This window comes from Epargyreus clarus, unplaced genomic scaffold (genome assembly GCF_041222505.1).
Source record: "Epargyreus clarus isolate Ecla_fem2 unplaced genomic scaffold, WU_Ecla_fem_2.2 ptg000036l, whole genome shotgun sequence".
NCBI classification, from domain to species: Eukaryota; Metazoa; Arthropoda; class Insecta; order Lepidoptera; family Hesperiidae; genus Epargyreus; species Epargyreus clarus.
This window is the reverse complement of record NW_027332241.1, coordinates 4083656-4099592: the sequence shown is the minus strand read 5'-3', so window position 1 is coordinate 4099592 and position 15937 is coordinate 4083656. Positions and strand designations below refer to the sequence as shown.

Sequence of the window (15937 nt, the reverse complement as noted above, 5' to 3'; positions counted from 1 at the left end):
CATCATTCTTTTCCAAATTTGTCAATATATAATGACTCAATGAATTAGTCATAATAGGTTAAATATTTTTTTGGAAAACGATGAATAACTTTTTGTCATAAAGTTATTCAGATTTTTTTTTGGCGTAAGGCAAAGGTCTTAAGATTTTCTAGCTCTTAAAAGGTAGTATTTAATATACGCCTCTATGGCTAGAAGCCCCCAATATCATGTACAAAAAAGGTAACATCTTGTTTGCAACTTCTGATATAACTTTTATAAGTAACACATGATATTAACAGAATACTAAGTAATACATAATGTTGTTCGGGCAATGGAAAACTGCTATATATTTCATAATTTTATTTTACAAATACTAATATTAAATAACAACTAAATGACTAGTCTTTCGATAGTGATGGAGATACATTCTTTCCTAAAACATTCTCTTGGTATTTTAACTTCTGTACATTAGTAGGATCTTTGAGTATTTCGTCTTCTTGCCTTTCAAATCTTTGATCTTGTACTGCTTCTGAAAATTATTAAATTTTTATTACAATGTTTTTAACTTAAAGTATGTTAAATTGGTACAAATTTTGATCTTTAGCATGCAAGCCAGAGGTTCCAATATTTTTTAGTTGTTAAGGGTGGGTTAGTGTGAAGATAAATCCAAGTTTGTGACATCATAACTCTTGTCTCACAGTCGCCACCTTACAAAAGGGGTACAAATATTCAAGCTCTATCAGGCAAACTATTCATTGCATAGAAAATTTGTAAGAATAATTATGGTTTCAAATTAAATAATCTACAACTTTGACATATAACTATTTGTTATAGAACCAAAATTAACAAAGTTAATAACAGAAGTATATTAAAATTTTGGGAAGCATTTTTCTTTGATGACTTTCCATAGAGGGGTTTCCTAGGAATAATTTTGACTATAATTTATTTAAATAAAATTTTATGAAATACAAAAACTATCAAAACTATGTTTATCCCTGCTTTTAGACCTTAAAATATATAATTTCTATTTTAATTCCTATATTTTAGTTGTTTTCAATTAATTAGTTTTAAGCAGCCAGGTTTTTTAATAATTAGTATTATTACTCAAACTTATAGCAAATACTTACTATTATAAGGTGTATATCTATCTGATAACAAGCTTTCTAGATTATAACCTATTATGCCGACAACAGCTGCAAACGGTAGCGTTATGTACGGAGCATTGCTTCTCAGAAACCTTAGTACTAGCGGCCACATCTGTAATATACAAATACATATATTTTAGCTCCCAGAGTAAAATTTAAAAACTTCTTGATTTAGACAGGGTCCCATCATTAGATCCTGACCTGATGGCCATTGGACTACCAGGGAAGTATACCCTTAAATGCAAAAGAATTTTTCAAATTTGTCCAGGAGTCATTGAGTAATTGAGGTACATACAGAAAAAGATTCTAAGGTACCACCACCACCACACCTATTCATAGAAATATGATAGTGTGGTGTGGATTCTGGCTGACTTACATATGAGGAAACCATCTTAATCCTCAGTGGCAATACATCTGTTAGAGATGTTATATTAGGGTAATTTTTAGGTAATCCTATTATTGAATATATTAGTTATTGTATATTATGATACCATACCTATTACTGGGTATTAGTCACATATTAGTGAACCAATCACTATTAGCTAGTCAATGTAATATTGAAACCTGTGTAGATAATATTATCTACGATAATAAAGATGAAATACAAGATCTCGAGAATATGCACAATATTAATGACGTAGGTATGCCAATTACAGAAGTAATTACAATTCATGCTTCAACAGGCTTAGTTGTTTTCAGGCATGTTTGTGTGAGTGTGCCGTTTCGAACACTTGTAGGGACTTTCCATACTGGTCTATATTTGTACTGTGGCCGCTCGGTGAGTGAATGAGGAGATGACCACGGCCAGCAAATCATATTGTCATAACGAAGCGACTTGCCTGCTCGCCTCGCTATTATTTGATTAATACCTGGTAACCTATTACTCTATATTCGCCTATCCTAATATGAATATACATGGCTTGTATTATAATACCTGTACCTATTACTAATATATCAGTCACACCTCTAATCGGTGATAGGCTTCAGATAGATTCTATATGGAGTCGGGTACCGGCGTACGTGGGCAGCAATGACCACTTACTATCAGGTGACTGCATACTCATATGTAACTACTATGATATAAAAAAAGTTCCATAATCTAATTTATATATTTAAAGATTTATTTATAGATTTTTAAATATTTTACTAACTATTGTCCACAATATGTAAGACATTTAAAATCTTTTACAAATTCATTAACATACAAAGTAATAGTAGAATACTGTTATCTCTTATCATCAGATACTTTAAGATATTTTGTTCTCTACCACTTACTATACATTTAACAATTTTATTTCAACCCTATGCAACTATACATACCATATTGTAGTTTTCTTATATTACTTTTTGTTGTAAAGGTGCTATTTAAAATTAATTTTCATTAGCCGGATAATAATCTTTATTGTTTGCGAATTGCGGCAAATACGTAATTATTTAAAAATAAGGTTATTTATTGTCGTTTGACATTGACACTTAGATTTGCCTAATTCAATTTGTCAGAAAATCGGATAGTTGTAACAAGTATAACTTTCACATTATTTAGGATAGTCTACCAGGCTATTATATAGTATTTTACCCATCGAAGCAAAAAGATCATTCTGGAAATCTGGAAACCCAAAAATCGTTGTGTTATTTTCATAGACGTTTTTAAATTATAGTTTTAAATAATATGTATTAATCGGAGTGACCTAAGGATAAATATTAGATAAATAGTAAATACCAATATTATTTTTATTACACAATATGGACCTATGTTTTAGTATTTAAAACAACTTACTTATAATTAATTTATTCTAGGTAAGACTTCTGCAAAGCACCTTTATAATTGTTATTAAATATTAAACTTGTCATTGTTTTAAGTTTTTAAATGACTCCATTTCAAGCATTTTATCATCGTGTATCCGAACAAAGATTAAACCTCTATGACATAACAATGTTGTCAATGTCATTGTAAAAGTAAAAACATAACCGTAAAAGCTGTATTATTTTATTTCAAACATATTAAAATACGTAGATGTTATAATAAAACGCTATTTATTAAAAACGATGTCGCAAACAGCGCTATTTACGCTTCCAAAGATATGTTTAGTATACAAAAATAGTTCGATTATTTTACGTAACTCCGTAATAAGAAAATATAGTACAAATACTACTAAGAAGAAAACAGCTAGTTCTGTTTATCGTACTATGAATATTTTTGATAGAAAAGCCAAGATGATGCAGAGGGAACGGTCAGCGCAAAGAGAAGATTACCATTTAGCTGAGTATATTAAAGAAGAGATTGGTTGGCGGACAGCGGACCGTGTTTTTGATATAAAGAGGACTTTTAAAAACGCTGTAGAGCTCGGTAAGAAGAGTGGCATTATTATAGACCTATTACTATCCCACTGTTGGCACAGGTCTCTTTCTAAAATAAAAAGTTATATTCTTAGATACTAGCTGACCCGGCAAACGTTGTGTTGCCATATAAATAAAAAAATGTTAAGGGTGAATAACCCTTATCACTTAGGGGTATGAAAAATAGGTAGTAGCCTATTCTCAGACCTACCGAATATGCATAAAAAATTTGGTGAGAATCGGTAAAGCCGTTTCAGAGGAGTACGGTAACTAAAATTGTGACATGAGAATTTTATATATGAGATATTTGTTAGGTACATCTTTTTTTTATTGTTTAACCTAATGATTAAGCAGATGTGCTACCTGATGGAAAGTAGTCAATGTCGCCTGTGGACATTTGTAACAGCAGAGGAGTCATTCATTTTGCACCTTTTTTGAAGAGCCCCATGTGCACATTTTGTTTCCTGGGGTGGGTTCTCATACTGTACATATACCTGGCCTACTTCGATCGTGTGTATGATCCGAATGCCAGATTCTCAGTGAGACAGTCAGAATTTATTCTTTTTGCTTATTTTTAGAATATTTTTCACCCACCACAAGTGTATACACATTTTTTTTTACAAAATTCAAGTTGGAAACAAGCATTTTTTTATAATATAGGAGTAGCAGACGAAAAGTCGCAGTCTTTAATCAACCCCAGATAGGATTAGATATTCCTACATGAGGTAGGCCAGAAATGCACTGCTACCCCTAAGGACTAAGCTGGAACTCCTCGGAAAAGTATGTCTCCCATAATGTTATGAACATTATATTGTAAAAATTCCTATTTTTTCTGTTTTGTAAAAATATTATTACAAATGTAATTGTAAAAAATACAATTTTTTCTATTTTGTACAAAATATTATTCTTTCTATTTTGTAAAAAATACTATTTCTTCTATATTGTAAAAAATCCTATTTTTCTACAGGTGCCGGTCGTGGCTATGTATCAAGACACTTCCTCCCCGACAGTGTCGAGAAAGTCACGCTGTGCGACACATCACAAACACATCTAGACAAAGCCATAGTCGGTGATGGTGTGCTGGTGGAGAAGGTGGTTATGGATGAGGAGCATATCGATGTATGTATGTATGGTGTTCCAGATTTGTTTTATTCAACAATTTAACTGAGTGCAGAGGGAAATGTTTTTCGAGAGTTTGTATGTATGTCTCATTCTTTGGCATGATAGGCTAAAGAGTGTGATAGCCTAGTTTTTAAGAAACTCAGCCTAATGATCGAGGGGTCCGAGCTTCAAATCCCAGGCACACACCTCTGATTTTTCTAAGCTTTTTTATTATAGAAGTAGCAGACGAGCATGCAGTTCACCTGATGGTAAGCTGCCCAAGGACATATACTGTAATCAACCCCAATTAAGATATTCCTATCTGAGGTCGGCTACAGAAGCGCCCCCACCCCTGAAGACTATACTGGCACGCCTCTGAAAAGTATGTCTCCCTTACCACACCCTTGAAACCAGAACACAACAGCGCTTAACACATTTGATGTTAGTCAGAAATAGGTGTGGCGGTGGTGCCACCGGAGTCGAACCACAAAGGGTTTTAACACCTACAAAGTATATGTTATTTAATGCAAGTTACTCATTTAAATGTATAAATAATGTATTTACCTTTCTTTTATTTCAGTTCCCACCGGATAGCATAGATTTGATTGTGTCATCTCTCTCACTGCATTGGGTAAATGATTTACCAGGATGTCTGGATAGGATAATGAATTGCTTGAAACCTGATGGGGTGAGTATATCTACTAATATTGTCAAAGCCTATGTTCAACCTACGTTCATTGTCGTCAACCCATTACTGTCCCACTGCTGGGCACGGGTCTCCTCTCAGAATGAGAAGGATTAGGCCATAGTCCACCGCGCTGGCCAAATGCGTATTGGTAGACTTCACATAACTTTGAGAACTTTTTTTAAGATCTCTCAGGTATGCAGGCTTCCTTAAGATAAGATTAAATTCCACCAAAACGCAGCACGTAAATAATACTATAATAAATAAGTGTGGCGGTGGTGTTACTGGAGGCGATTGATAAGGAGTAATAACTTCAAAGAATCTGCTTAGCTACTCATTTCACAGTTGGTATATATAAAAGATGTTTAGAAAACTTCGATAGCGTGATTCAGACGCGTGGCACCATCTCTTATGGATCTAAAGTAGCTACAATATAAAACTAATTTTTTTCCAGGTTTTCATGGCGTGTGTGTTCGGTGGTGATACATTAATGGAGTTGAGGCAAGCCCTTCAATTAGCTGAAACAGAAAGGCTGGGAGGTGTATTTCCACACATCTCGCCCTTCACACGGGTTCGAGATATCGGAGGGCTGTTAAATGCGTAAGTGTCATTTATTTATTTAATTAAAATTTGTTAAATTTGAATATTCATTTGAAAATATTAGTTGTTTTTGAACACAATAAAATACCATTTAAACTATATGATTATTCCATACACTAAAATTTTATTAATAAAATAAATCAGCCATTACCTATTATGAATTATGAATTTTTATATGAATTTTGTTGAAATTTAACTTAGTTTCGATATTTTTACAAATGGTTTAAAGATGCCGCTTCTTGCAATATTATCCGCGGTAAAAATAGAAATTTTTAATAGTTGGCGTTTAATATAATATTTCTGTTAAAGGAGATGTTTCAAAATGTATGGGCTCCCGGCCACCTTTTGTACACTATACTAAAAATTAAGAAAACTTGCAAAGAACAATTCGTAGGGGTTCATTTTCTTCAAATCATGTTCGTTTAATTGTTAAAAAACAATAATTTACACTTAAACTTGCAACACAACAGTGGAAAAACATCATGGCGGTAGGGATTACCGTAATAATGTCATCTGTCATTCTATTTTAACTTACTATATACATTATATACTTTTTAATATATTTTTTACGCGAATGGGCGTAGATATATAAATATTGTATTGTATGTATTGAGAAACAACGCCTATATTTGATAAACATTAATTATATTTACTTTCATAAATCTTGACTTAAAACAAACATACCAAAATATGTACTCCTATACCAATTTATTTTAGTTAAAACATTTAAGTGTGTAAATAAAACAACTTTAAGTACACATTTGATTATATTTTACTTATTATTCACTTAGATACATTATTTATTCATTTTAAATATCTTCCCTTATCAATATTTTCATCCAATCATGTAGCAGGTTCTGTAATATCCTGTAACGAGCTCAGCCCAAACATCAAACAATGGGCATAATGTGAGCGCAACTACCTACGAGTACGGTTCGTTGCCCAGCGACGCAGTTGCAATAATAACTGATTATTTTGTCATCCCAAGAATTTCCTTGTCTTGCTAATGTAATTATCTAAAAAAAGAGAAATGTAAAAAGATTAGCTTCTCTAGTTTAAAATTATTAACGATTATTTCACGATTAATACAACTAACTGATGTATATTTTACCTGATGATATCGAATCCTTGTCAACACAATCCACAGCGATCACACGAAAATCACAAGAGTCCATAAAACATAAGCTGGGTAAACAAGTAAGGTAGAATCACTCCATAATCGTAAGCAGCACAGAGCAGAAACATATTCAGGATTAAAATGGAATCTTCTCATCAGTACCTACATATTTATTCAACGTTTACATTGGAGTCCACTATTATAATATTATGTATATATCCAGTTTTACACATATCAAACTGACAACTTCTTCTTTTTTAATTTGACATGTCACTTACATCTATAAAACCAGATACTATTTAAAAGGTGGTTTTGTTATTATTATTGTAAATAATTAATTAAATTCAGAAATAATGACGGGATACCCAAAACAAAAGCCAGGTTGTAAAGTACTAAGGTAACAATAACTTTACGACAAAAACAGCGAAATACAGAATTACCGACATCCAAAGAGTATAGTAACCTATGTGTGGGGTACACATAGGTTCCCTGACCGACATCGACAGTTTTGAAAACTTGACATTGACAGTAGTCCGCCATATTTAATATTTCAATGAGGAATGCTTATTTTAAATATTTTTAAACAGGAATACTTTAGGTTATCAAAATATATGTGTATTTTTCTTCAATTATACAAATTATACGTGTTTTTTAGATATAGTGTACATGAGATGGCCGAAAATGAAACATCTCCTTTGACTGAATGATAATATATCGATGAAAAACTATCGATGAAAAACAGTGCGGGCATTAGATTTTATATTATGGGGATGGACTTAAGATTGAAGTCAGTACAAGATTTCGAGCTCAGGAGCCCCTGGGGCAAAGAATAAGTAGTTTTCCGAATAAAAGGAACAATATCTATAGTCTGATTCATAATTAGGTGTCCAAAATGTAAACAAAGAAATGTCACTGTCAAAATTGACAAGAAACAAAAACTTTAACAAACTCAACAAAAAAACGAAAATTTAACAAATATACACAATTTAGCAAACGCGTTATGTAAACGAGAAAACATTCGACTTCGATCACAATCACGAAAATTAATAATATCAGTTACGAATCTTAAAAATGACAGCACAAGAAATGTCTTGGATTTCGGTTGTGTTACCATTATCACATTTTAATTTTTGTTATTATTACTTTGTTTTTTATTACTACTAACTTTGTTTTTTATTATTATTACTGTATGGATCTAAATTGGGTACTTGACAGTTATAACAATAAAATATGAAATATATCCAATATGATAGCTAATAAGTAAACATAGATTGTGCAGTATTTAGTTTAATTTTTAATACGTTCTAAGTATTTTAATTTTTTAAAAGAAATTTTCGATTTTTTATCTGTGGATTTTAAATCCCAAAACGGCGACAGTGCTGCCTTAAATGTCATGTGACGTCACCACATGCATAATAAACAAGACAAATAAAAATGATATCGTTTGCTGTTAGAGTTGGTTGAATTTATGTTGTGAACCGACATGAATCCACAGTATATTAAAGCTTATAGCGTGAATCTGCTTAAAGAAGATATACAATGCAATAAATAAAAATGAATACAAAAACTTCCGTGAAATAACCTATGGAAATCACAAATAAACAACGTAAGTAAAATATTCTTTATATATACATTTAATCGGTTAAGAAATGTTTAACTGTTCGAAATGGACAGTTAAAACATTTCTTAACCGATTTCCGATAGAAGAAAGGTTGTCTTTAAGTGATTATGAAGCTTTTTAAACTATACTTATATTCTTATGTGAACTGCTTTAAGGTTATTTATTGGTTATATTTATATTTTCAGATCTTCGCGACAGTCATATAGTGACGACGCTATAGGGTATGTGCAGTTTAAGAGGCAGGCAAGTTTGTGTTTCATGAAAAGTAAAAGTTGTCCTGAATACAAGGTACATCAAAAGTCATGCTCAGTATCCATGACTGTATATGAAAAACAAAGTATTATTAAATGTGATGACTTTCCTGCCTCCCAAGGATGCAGCAAACATGCAGTAGCATTTTTAATGTGGAGTCATAGAAAGTGAGGAACCAAAAGTTTCAAAGGTGGTCAGCACTCTGAAGTACATAAAGTAAAGGAAATGGGAAATAGTAGTTATTTGCTTGAGTAACCTACCCAACAAGATGAAGGAAGGAAAATGACCATACAGTTGCTGTTATTGCACTACAGATTTTTCAAAATGACAGTGATAAAAATTATATATCTAGTTGTTACAGAAAATAATTTAAAAAATGAAGAAAGTACACACTCAAGCAGCACAAAAATTCAGCTTAGCAAGAGCTTCAATATACAAGAAAATAACAGCTTCAAAATGCTTTGAGGTTATCTGTAGTAAATATTGTAAATGTAACATATAATGATAAATATATACAAAAGTTCTACAGTGTACTCAATAATAGACCCATATAAACCTAACAAACAAAGCAGTCGGTTAATAAAAGATTAAAATTAGCAAATCATGTATTTTTAATTATACAGTCCTGTAAGTTAATCCGTGCACAAGTAATAATAACTCAGTCATCGAAATAGTTTGTTTCTTATTAATTACGGAATGAGGCCTTAAAATAGAGAATTCTAGTAGACGTCTTTTAACTCATTTATTCTATTCTTAACTAATACTATTCTAACTCTATTCTTACTGTAGACATCTTTATAATATATGAATACTTTAACTTGCTGTTTTGTTCTGATTACATCTGGGTTTGATGATTTAGAGTAGAGGAATCACTCCTTATTCTTTTTTCTCATTAATACTTCTATTATATGTTTGAATCCTCTGTCTGCAAGTTCTTTTAACGTTTGTGAGATTTCGGTTTAGGAACGTCTATAAGCAAATTTGTTAGGATATTTAGCGATCGTACTTCTACACATCGTCACTGCACACGTCTTATAACTTGTCATTTATTTCAATTTTAGTTATAAAAGCTAAATAACTCCCTATTTTCTTCCGAGCGTTGTTTGTTTACAGTATAATGACGTTTCGCCACAAAATGACACTTGACCGCCTGATTTAACGCGACGTTCCGTTCACCGTAAAGAAACTTTGTTTTTTATTAATAAATAGCCCTTTTTTCGAAAAAAGTGATCAATGAAAGTCATATATAATACGTATACTAATTCATTAAAACACTTTCCCAAAAAGTGTCAAGTAGCCAATTGAGGTGATATAAATATTAGAAAATGTGAATTAATCTTAATTTATTTAGATTATTATTTTATTATTGTTGTCTTACTTTAATATCGATAAAAATAAGAAACTACCATTTCTAACTTATTTTCTTGATAGGTCAACACCTTTGTTTACATTTTGGACACCTAATTATGAATCAGACTATAAGTCAAATATTATTGCTAACAAATATATTTATTTCAACAAAGATTGTAGTAATTATTGAGGTGCAAGTAGTGAAATATATTGTAAATAAATTATTATTTAAAGATTTAAAAACCACGCCTTTGTAGGTAATGAAACTAAAAAGTAATTATTATTGTAATCTATCGTGCAATAAACTACCAAGAGATGTCACTATTTACACTTATTCTTTTTTAAGATATAGGAGTAGCTGATGAGCATGCAGTAAGCCTGGTAAGTGGCTACTTCCGCACATAGACATGTGTAATCAACTCTACATAAGATTAGATATGACCTGACGTCGGCCACAGATGTGTCGGTACCCTTGATGAGTAGGCTGGAACGCCTCGGAAAAGTATGTCTCCCTTACCACACCCTTCAAGCTAGTTCGAACCAGAACACAGCAGCGCTTAACACTGCTGGTATATGAGGCTGAAATTGGTGTGGTGGTAGTGCCGCCGGAGTCGAAACCCTAAGGCCGTTTCGCTGTTTGTCCACCAACCACGATACCGAGCCGATACCGATAATTATCTTCGGCTACTTCGGCGCCTTCTACCGCCACCGAACCGATACCGTGAACGAGATGACAGCGCCTAAGTAGCGGTACATACATTTACTATAGCCGCCTGTCCACCGCACGGAGATTTTGACGGACCGATGTGCCGGCAATATAAAACACGTTCGAACTTGTCCATACACTGTCGTCACACGCGTGACAGCTGGAACAAACTAAACCGACGATACCGGTCGCGGTGGACAAACTGTCGCTGTCACGTCATATTATCGACCTGAAATAATCTCGTTCTCGGTATTGGTTCGGTGACGGAGGCGTTGGACAAACTGACCTACGCTGTTTGTCCACTGCACCGTCACCGAGCCGATACCGATAATTAATCACGGCGCCGAAGTAGCGTACACATACATTTACTATGGGATGACGGTGCTCGGGTGACGGACGTTCGGTGGACAAGCTGCTATATCAAATGTATGTACGCTACTTCGCCGTCATTAATTATCGGTATCGGCTCGGTATCGTGGTTGGTGAATAAACACCCTTAGGGTTCTACCACCTTCAAGAATATATCTTCGTCAACAGAGCGGGTTTTACGCTCCAAACAGTCGACGTAGATTCAATGAGCGTGTGGTACCCGAGCTCGTGGCACGTGATGCGGGACCTGCGCGCGCTGGGCGAGGCGAACGCGGCGTTCACCCGCCCGCTGCGACTGCACCGCGACGTGCAGTTCGCCGCCGCGGCCATATACGACGAGATGTACGGGAAGGTGGGGATTGTTGGAGATTTTTTTGTAAAAAGTTTTTTTAGGTGTAGCAGATGAGCATGCTGTCCACGTATAAATATTGCCATGTTACTCCCAAAATTTAGACGAATCCAACGACACCTCATATGTTAAAATCCGTCAATTCGCTTAGGCTGTAGGGCGTTAAAGAATGAGACATACATACATACATAAACACATAATTAAATACATACAAACACACATACGTATATAAATACATACATATGCTCGAAAAACATTACCCGCCGCACTCGGATAAAACGAAGAAAATTTTAACTAAGCAAACAACCAAAATACCAGTATACTACTATTATAAGTATGTATTACACCTCCGCTAACTCCGTCCTAGCTAAAAAATAAAAATACGCACGTCTATATTCGTGAACGTGTCAAAAAAAAAAAAACTTCATATATAAGTTCAAACAGTCGACGTGGACTCAATGAGCGTGTGGTACCCGAGCGTGTGGCACGTGATGCGGGACCTGCGCGCGCTGGGCGAGGCGAACGCGGCGTTCACCCGCCCGCTGCGGCTGCACCGCCACGTGCAGTTCGCCGCCGCGGCCATATACGACGAGATGTATGGGAAGGTGGGGTTTGTTGGGATTGTCTTGTAATAACATTGAACTATTTTTAGGTTTTTGTAGTGTAGGTGTAGCAGACGAGCATGCAGTCGGACTATAAATATAGTCTGTGTTACTCCTACAGTTTAGACGAATCCATCGATACTTTATATGTTAAAATCCGTTTAGTTCTTTGCGCTGTCAAAAATGAGACATACATACATATATACATACATACAATTTTTTTCTGAGCAAAAAACTGAAAGGCGAGTAAATACTACAAATACAGTATGTGTTACCTAACCCCTAACTCCGTCCCAAGCTAAAAAATAAAAAATACACCCGTCTATTTTCTTAAACCTATCAAAATAAAAAAAAACTCGAAATATAACAAACGGTCGACGTGGATTCAATGAGCGTGTGGTACCCGAGCGCGTGGCACGTGATGCGGGACCTGCGCGCGCTGGGCGAGGCGAACGCGGCGTTCAACCGCCCGCTGCGGCTGCACCGCCACGTGCAGTTCGCCGCCGCGGCTATATACGACGAGATGTATGGGAAGGTGGGGGCTGTTGGGATTGTCTTGTAATAAAATTGAGTTTTTTTGTCTATTTTTCATGTCGTTTAGTCTGTAGGACTTGTCAAAGAATGGGACAAACATACATATACTCGAAAACATTACTCTCCATATTGGGATAAAACGAAGCAGATTTTAACTAAACAAAAAAAACAAAAAAAAACAAAAATACCAAAAAACGAAAAAATAGAGTAAATACTACAAGTAAAGTATGTGTTACATCGCCCCTAACTCCGTCCCAAGCTAAAAAAAATAAAAATACGCACGTCTATATTCGTGAACGTGTCAAAAAAAAGGAGACATATAACACCAAACGGTGACGTGGACTGTATGAGCGTGTGGTACCCGAGCGTGTGGCACGTGATGCGGGACCTGCGCGCGCTGGGCGAGGCGAACGCGGCGTTCAACCGCCCGCTGCGGCTGCACCGCCACGTGCAGTTCGCCGCCGCGGCTATATACGACGAGATGTATGGGAAGGTGGGGGTTGTTGGGATTTTCTTGTGATAAAATAGATGTTCTTTTGTTTTTTTTTTGTCATTTAATATAGGTGTAGCAGACGAGCATGCAGTCGGCCTATAAATATAGTTTGTGTTACTTACACAATTTAAACGAATCCAGCGACACCGTACATCAAGTCGTTTAGTCTGTAAGACGTGTCAAATAATGTGACAAATATACGTATACTCGAAAACATTACCCTCCACATTCGGATAAAACAAAGCAGATTTTAACTAAACAAAAAAAACAAAAAACGAAAAAAACGAGTAAATACTACAACTAAAGTATGTGTTACATCGCCCCTAACTCCGTCCTAGCTAAACAATAAAAATACACGCGTCTATTTTCTTAACTGTGTCAAAAAAAAAAAAAAAACTTGATATATAACACCAAACGGTGACGTGGGATGTATGATTGTGTGGATTTTAACTAACCAAAGAAGTAAAAAAAAAGAAAATAGTATAAATAAAATATGTGTTACATCGACCGCAACTCCGTTCCAAGCTAAAAAATAAAGTCTTAACCGTGTCAGAAATAAAAAAAAAATATCATACATAACGGTCGACGTGGACTCGATGAGCGTGTGGTACCCGAGCGTGTGGCACGTGATGCGGGACCTGCGCGCGCTGGGCGAGGCGAACGCGGCGTTCAACCGCCCGCTGCGGCTGCACCGCCACGTGCAGTTCGCCGCCGCGGCTATATACGACGAGATGTACGGGAAGGTGGGGGTTGTTGGGATTTTCTTGTAATAAAATAGATTTTCTTTTGATTTTTTTTGTCATCTAATAAAGGTGTGGCAAACGAGCATGAAGTCCACAAGTAAATATAGCCTATGTTACTCCTACAATTAAGACGAATCCAACGACAACTCATGTGTTAAAATCCGTCAAGTCGTTTGGAATCTAGTTCGTTAAAGAATGAGTCATTCATACATACACACATTCGTACATACATACGTACGTACATACAAATATACACATGCTTGTAAAACATTACCCTCCGCACTCGCATAAAAGTAGAGCTATTTTTCTGAGCGAAAAACTAAAAGTCGAGTAAAATACAAATAATACAAATAAACAAAGTGTTACCTACAAATAAAGTATGTGTTACCTAGTTCCCAACTTCGTACCAAGCTAAAAAATAAAAATACCCACGTTATTGGAAATGTTCGGTTTTAAGTTCTTTATTTCTCAAAAGAAGTATATGCTCGTAATAACTTATATGAGAATAATAAAAGTTTCATTTTTTTATGTAATACAGGTATAACAGACGAGCATGCAGTCCACCTGATGGTTAGTGAGTAATGCCGTCTTTGGAAAACTGTAATCCACCCCAGACAAGATTTGATTCATACCTGAGGTCGGCCACAGGTGCGCCGCAACCCCAAAGGACTAAGCTGGAACGCCTCGGAAAATGTGACTCCCTCACCACACCCTTCAAACCAGAACACAGCAGCGCTTAACACTGTTGTTATTATAGGAACAGGTGTGGCGGTGGTGCCGCCGGAGTCGATGATTCTACCACTTTTCCTTCATTATTATTTGTAATATCATTAGTTTGTCTTTCTGTCCCCAGGATTTCCCAAAACATGGCTCCCGGGGGGTGCCAGCGACATATCAGATCATAAACTTCCTGGGTTGGAAACCAGATCCGACGCAGCCGAAGCCCATGGCTCGGGGAACTGGGGAGATGTCGCTGAAAGACCTTCACCGTATCGACGAAGTTATTAAGGACACGAAGAAAATAGAACTGTCTGATGAGGATAAAAAATGAAATATATGTAGATAATGTATATAGATGGTCTTTTATTACCACGGTTTTGAAGGTGGTTCCGTAACCGTAACAGAAATCTAAATATATATAACTCAAAGGTGTCTGACTGACATAGTGATCTATCAACGCACAGCCCAAACCACTGGACGGATCGGGCTGAAACTTGGCATGCAGGTAGATGTTATGACGTAGGCATCCGCTAAGAAAGGATTTTGATAAATTCTACCCCCAAGGGGATAAAATAGGGGATGAAAATATTACTTCGTAACGCTAGCGAAGCCGCGGGCAAAAGCTCGTGTTATAATAAATAAGGATAGTGCATATTTTGATGGTCAAAATATATCATTATCATATGATTATTTTGTCAGCATTTTATATTATGTCAGCATTTTGATAGTGCAAAATTATAATCCGATGTCTAGTTATAAGTTAGTGTTAGAGTAGTAGGGGAGCCCAGGATGCTAAATGTGTAGAAACTCGAGCGTCATTGGGACCTATACGGTTGTGTAGATTAGACATTAGATTGAGGAAAAGGTTATATGATATTTTTCGATTCAGCGGGGGGTTTTCTTATTCTGACGATTTAAAAAGAAATTGTATGAGAATGTATGAAGAATAATGTATTTTCCTAAAAATGAGCATTTTACTTTAGTTTGTGATGCATCATTACTTCCCAGGGATTCATGCTAACAAGTGACACTATCAGATAGCATAATAATAGAGGATTTTTTTTCAAAATGACTTTTTTTCACTACTTTGACGTGTGGTAATTGGCAGATTATGATGTTTCCCGTTTTCTAGCATTATTTCCTTTATATTAAAAAGAAAATTGACCACTCTCGAGCATGTCCAGTGATTGATTTTTTTTGATTTCGCAAACCCCCTGACATAGAAAGCTCATTC

At 35.3% G+C, this 15937-nt stretch overlaps 2 protein-coding genes and 1 long non-coding RNA gene across 3 annotated transcripts; 2 read left to right on the top strand and 1 right to left on the bottom strand.

Moving 5' to 3' along the window:
* Nucleotides 1-138: 138 nt before the first annotated feature.
* Nucleotides 139-2608, bottom strand: LOC140756939 (small integral membrane protein 12). Its single transcript, XM_073092478.1, has 3 exons — nt 2445-2608; nt 1107-1236; nt 139-508 (listed from the first exon to the last, which is right to left on the bottom strand). Exons 1-3 carry the CDS (start codon nt 2445-2447, stop codon nt 378-380), a joined length of 264 nt encoding a protein of 87 aa, XP_072948579.1. The 5' UTR covers nt 2448-2608; the 3' UTR covers nt 139-377.
* A 465-nt stretch (nt 2609-3073) lies between these two features.
* Nucleotides 3074-15057, top strand: LOC140756950 (arginine-hydroxylase NDUFAF5, mitochondrial). Its single transcript, XM_073092492.1, has 6 exons — nt 3074-3471; nt 4429-4580; nt 5143-5250; nt 5702-5847; nt 11431-11614; nt 14837-15057. Exons 1-6 carry the CDS (start codon nt 3171-3173, stop codon nt 15032-15034), a joined length of 1089 nt encoding a protein of 362 aa, XP_072948593.1. The 5' UTR covers nt 3074-3170; the 3' UTR covers nt 15035-15057.
* LOC140756933 (uncharacterized) lies at nt 8246-9438 on the top strand. The gene is made up of 2 exons (XR_012103917.1): nt 8246-8570; nt 8771-9438. It is a non-coding gene; the product is annotated as an uncharacterized LOC140756933 (long non-coding RNA).
* Nucleotides 15058-15937: the final 880 nt, after the last annotated feature.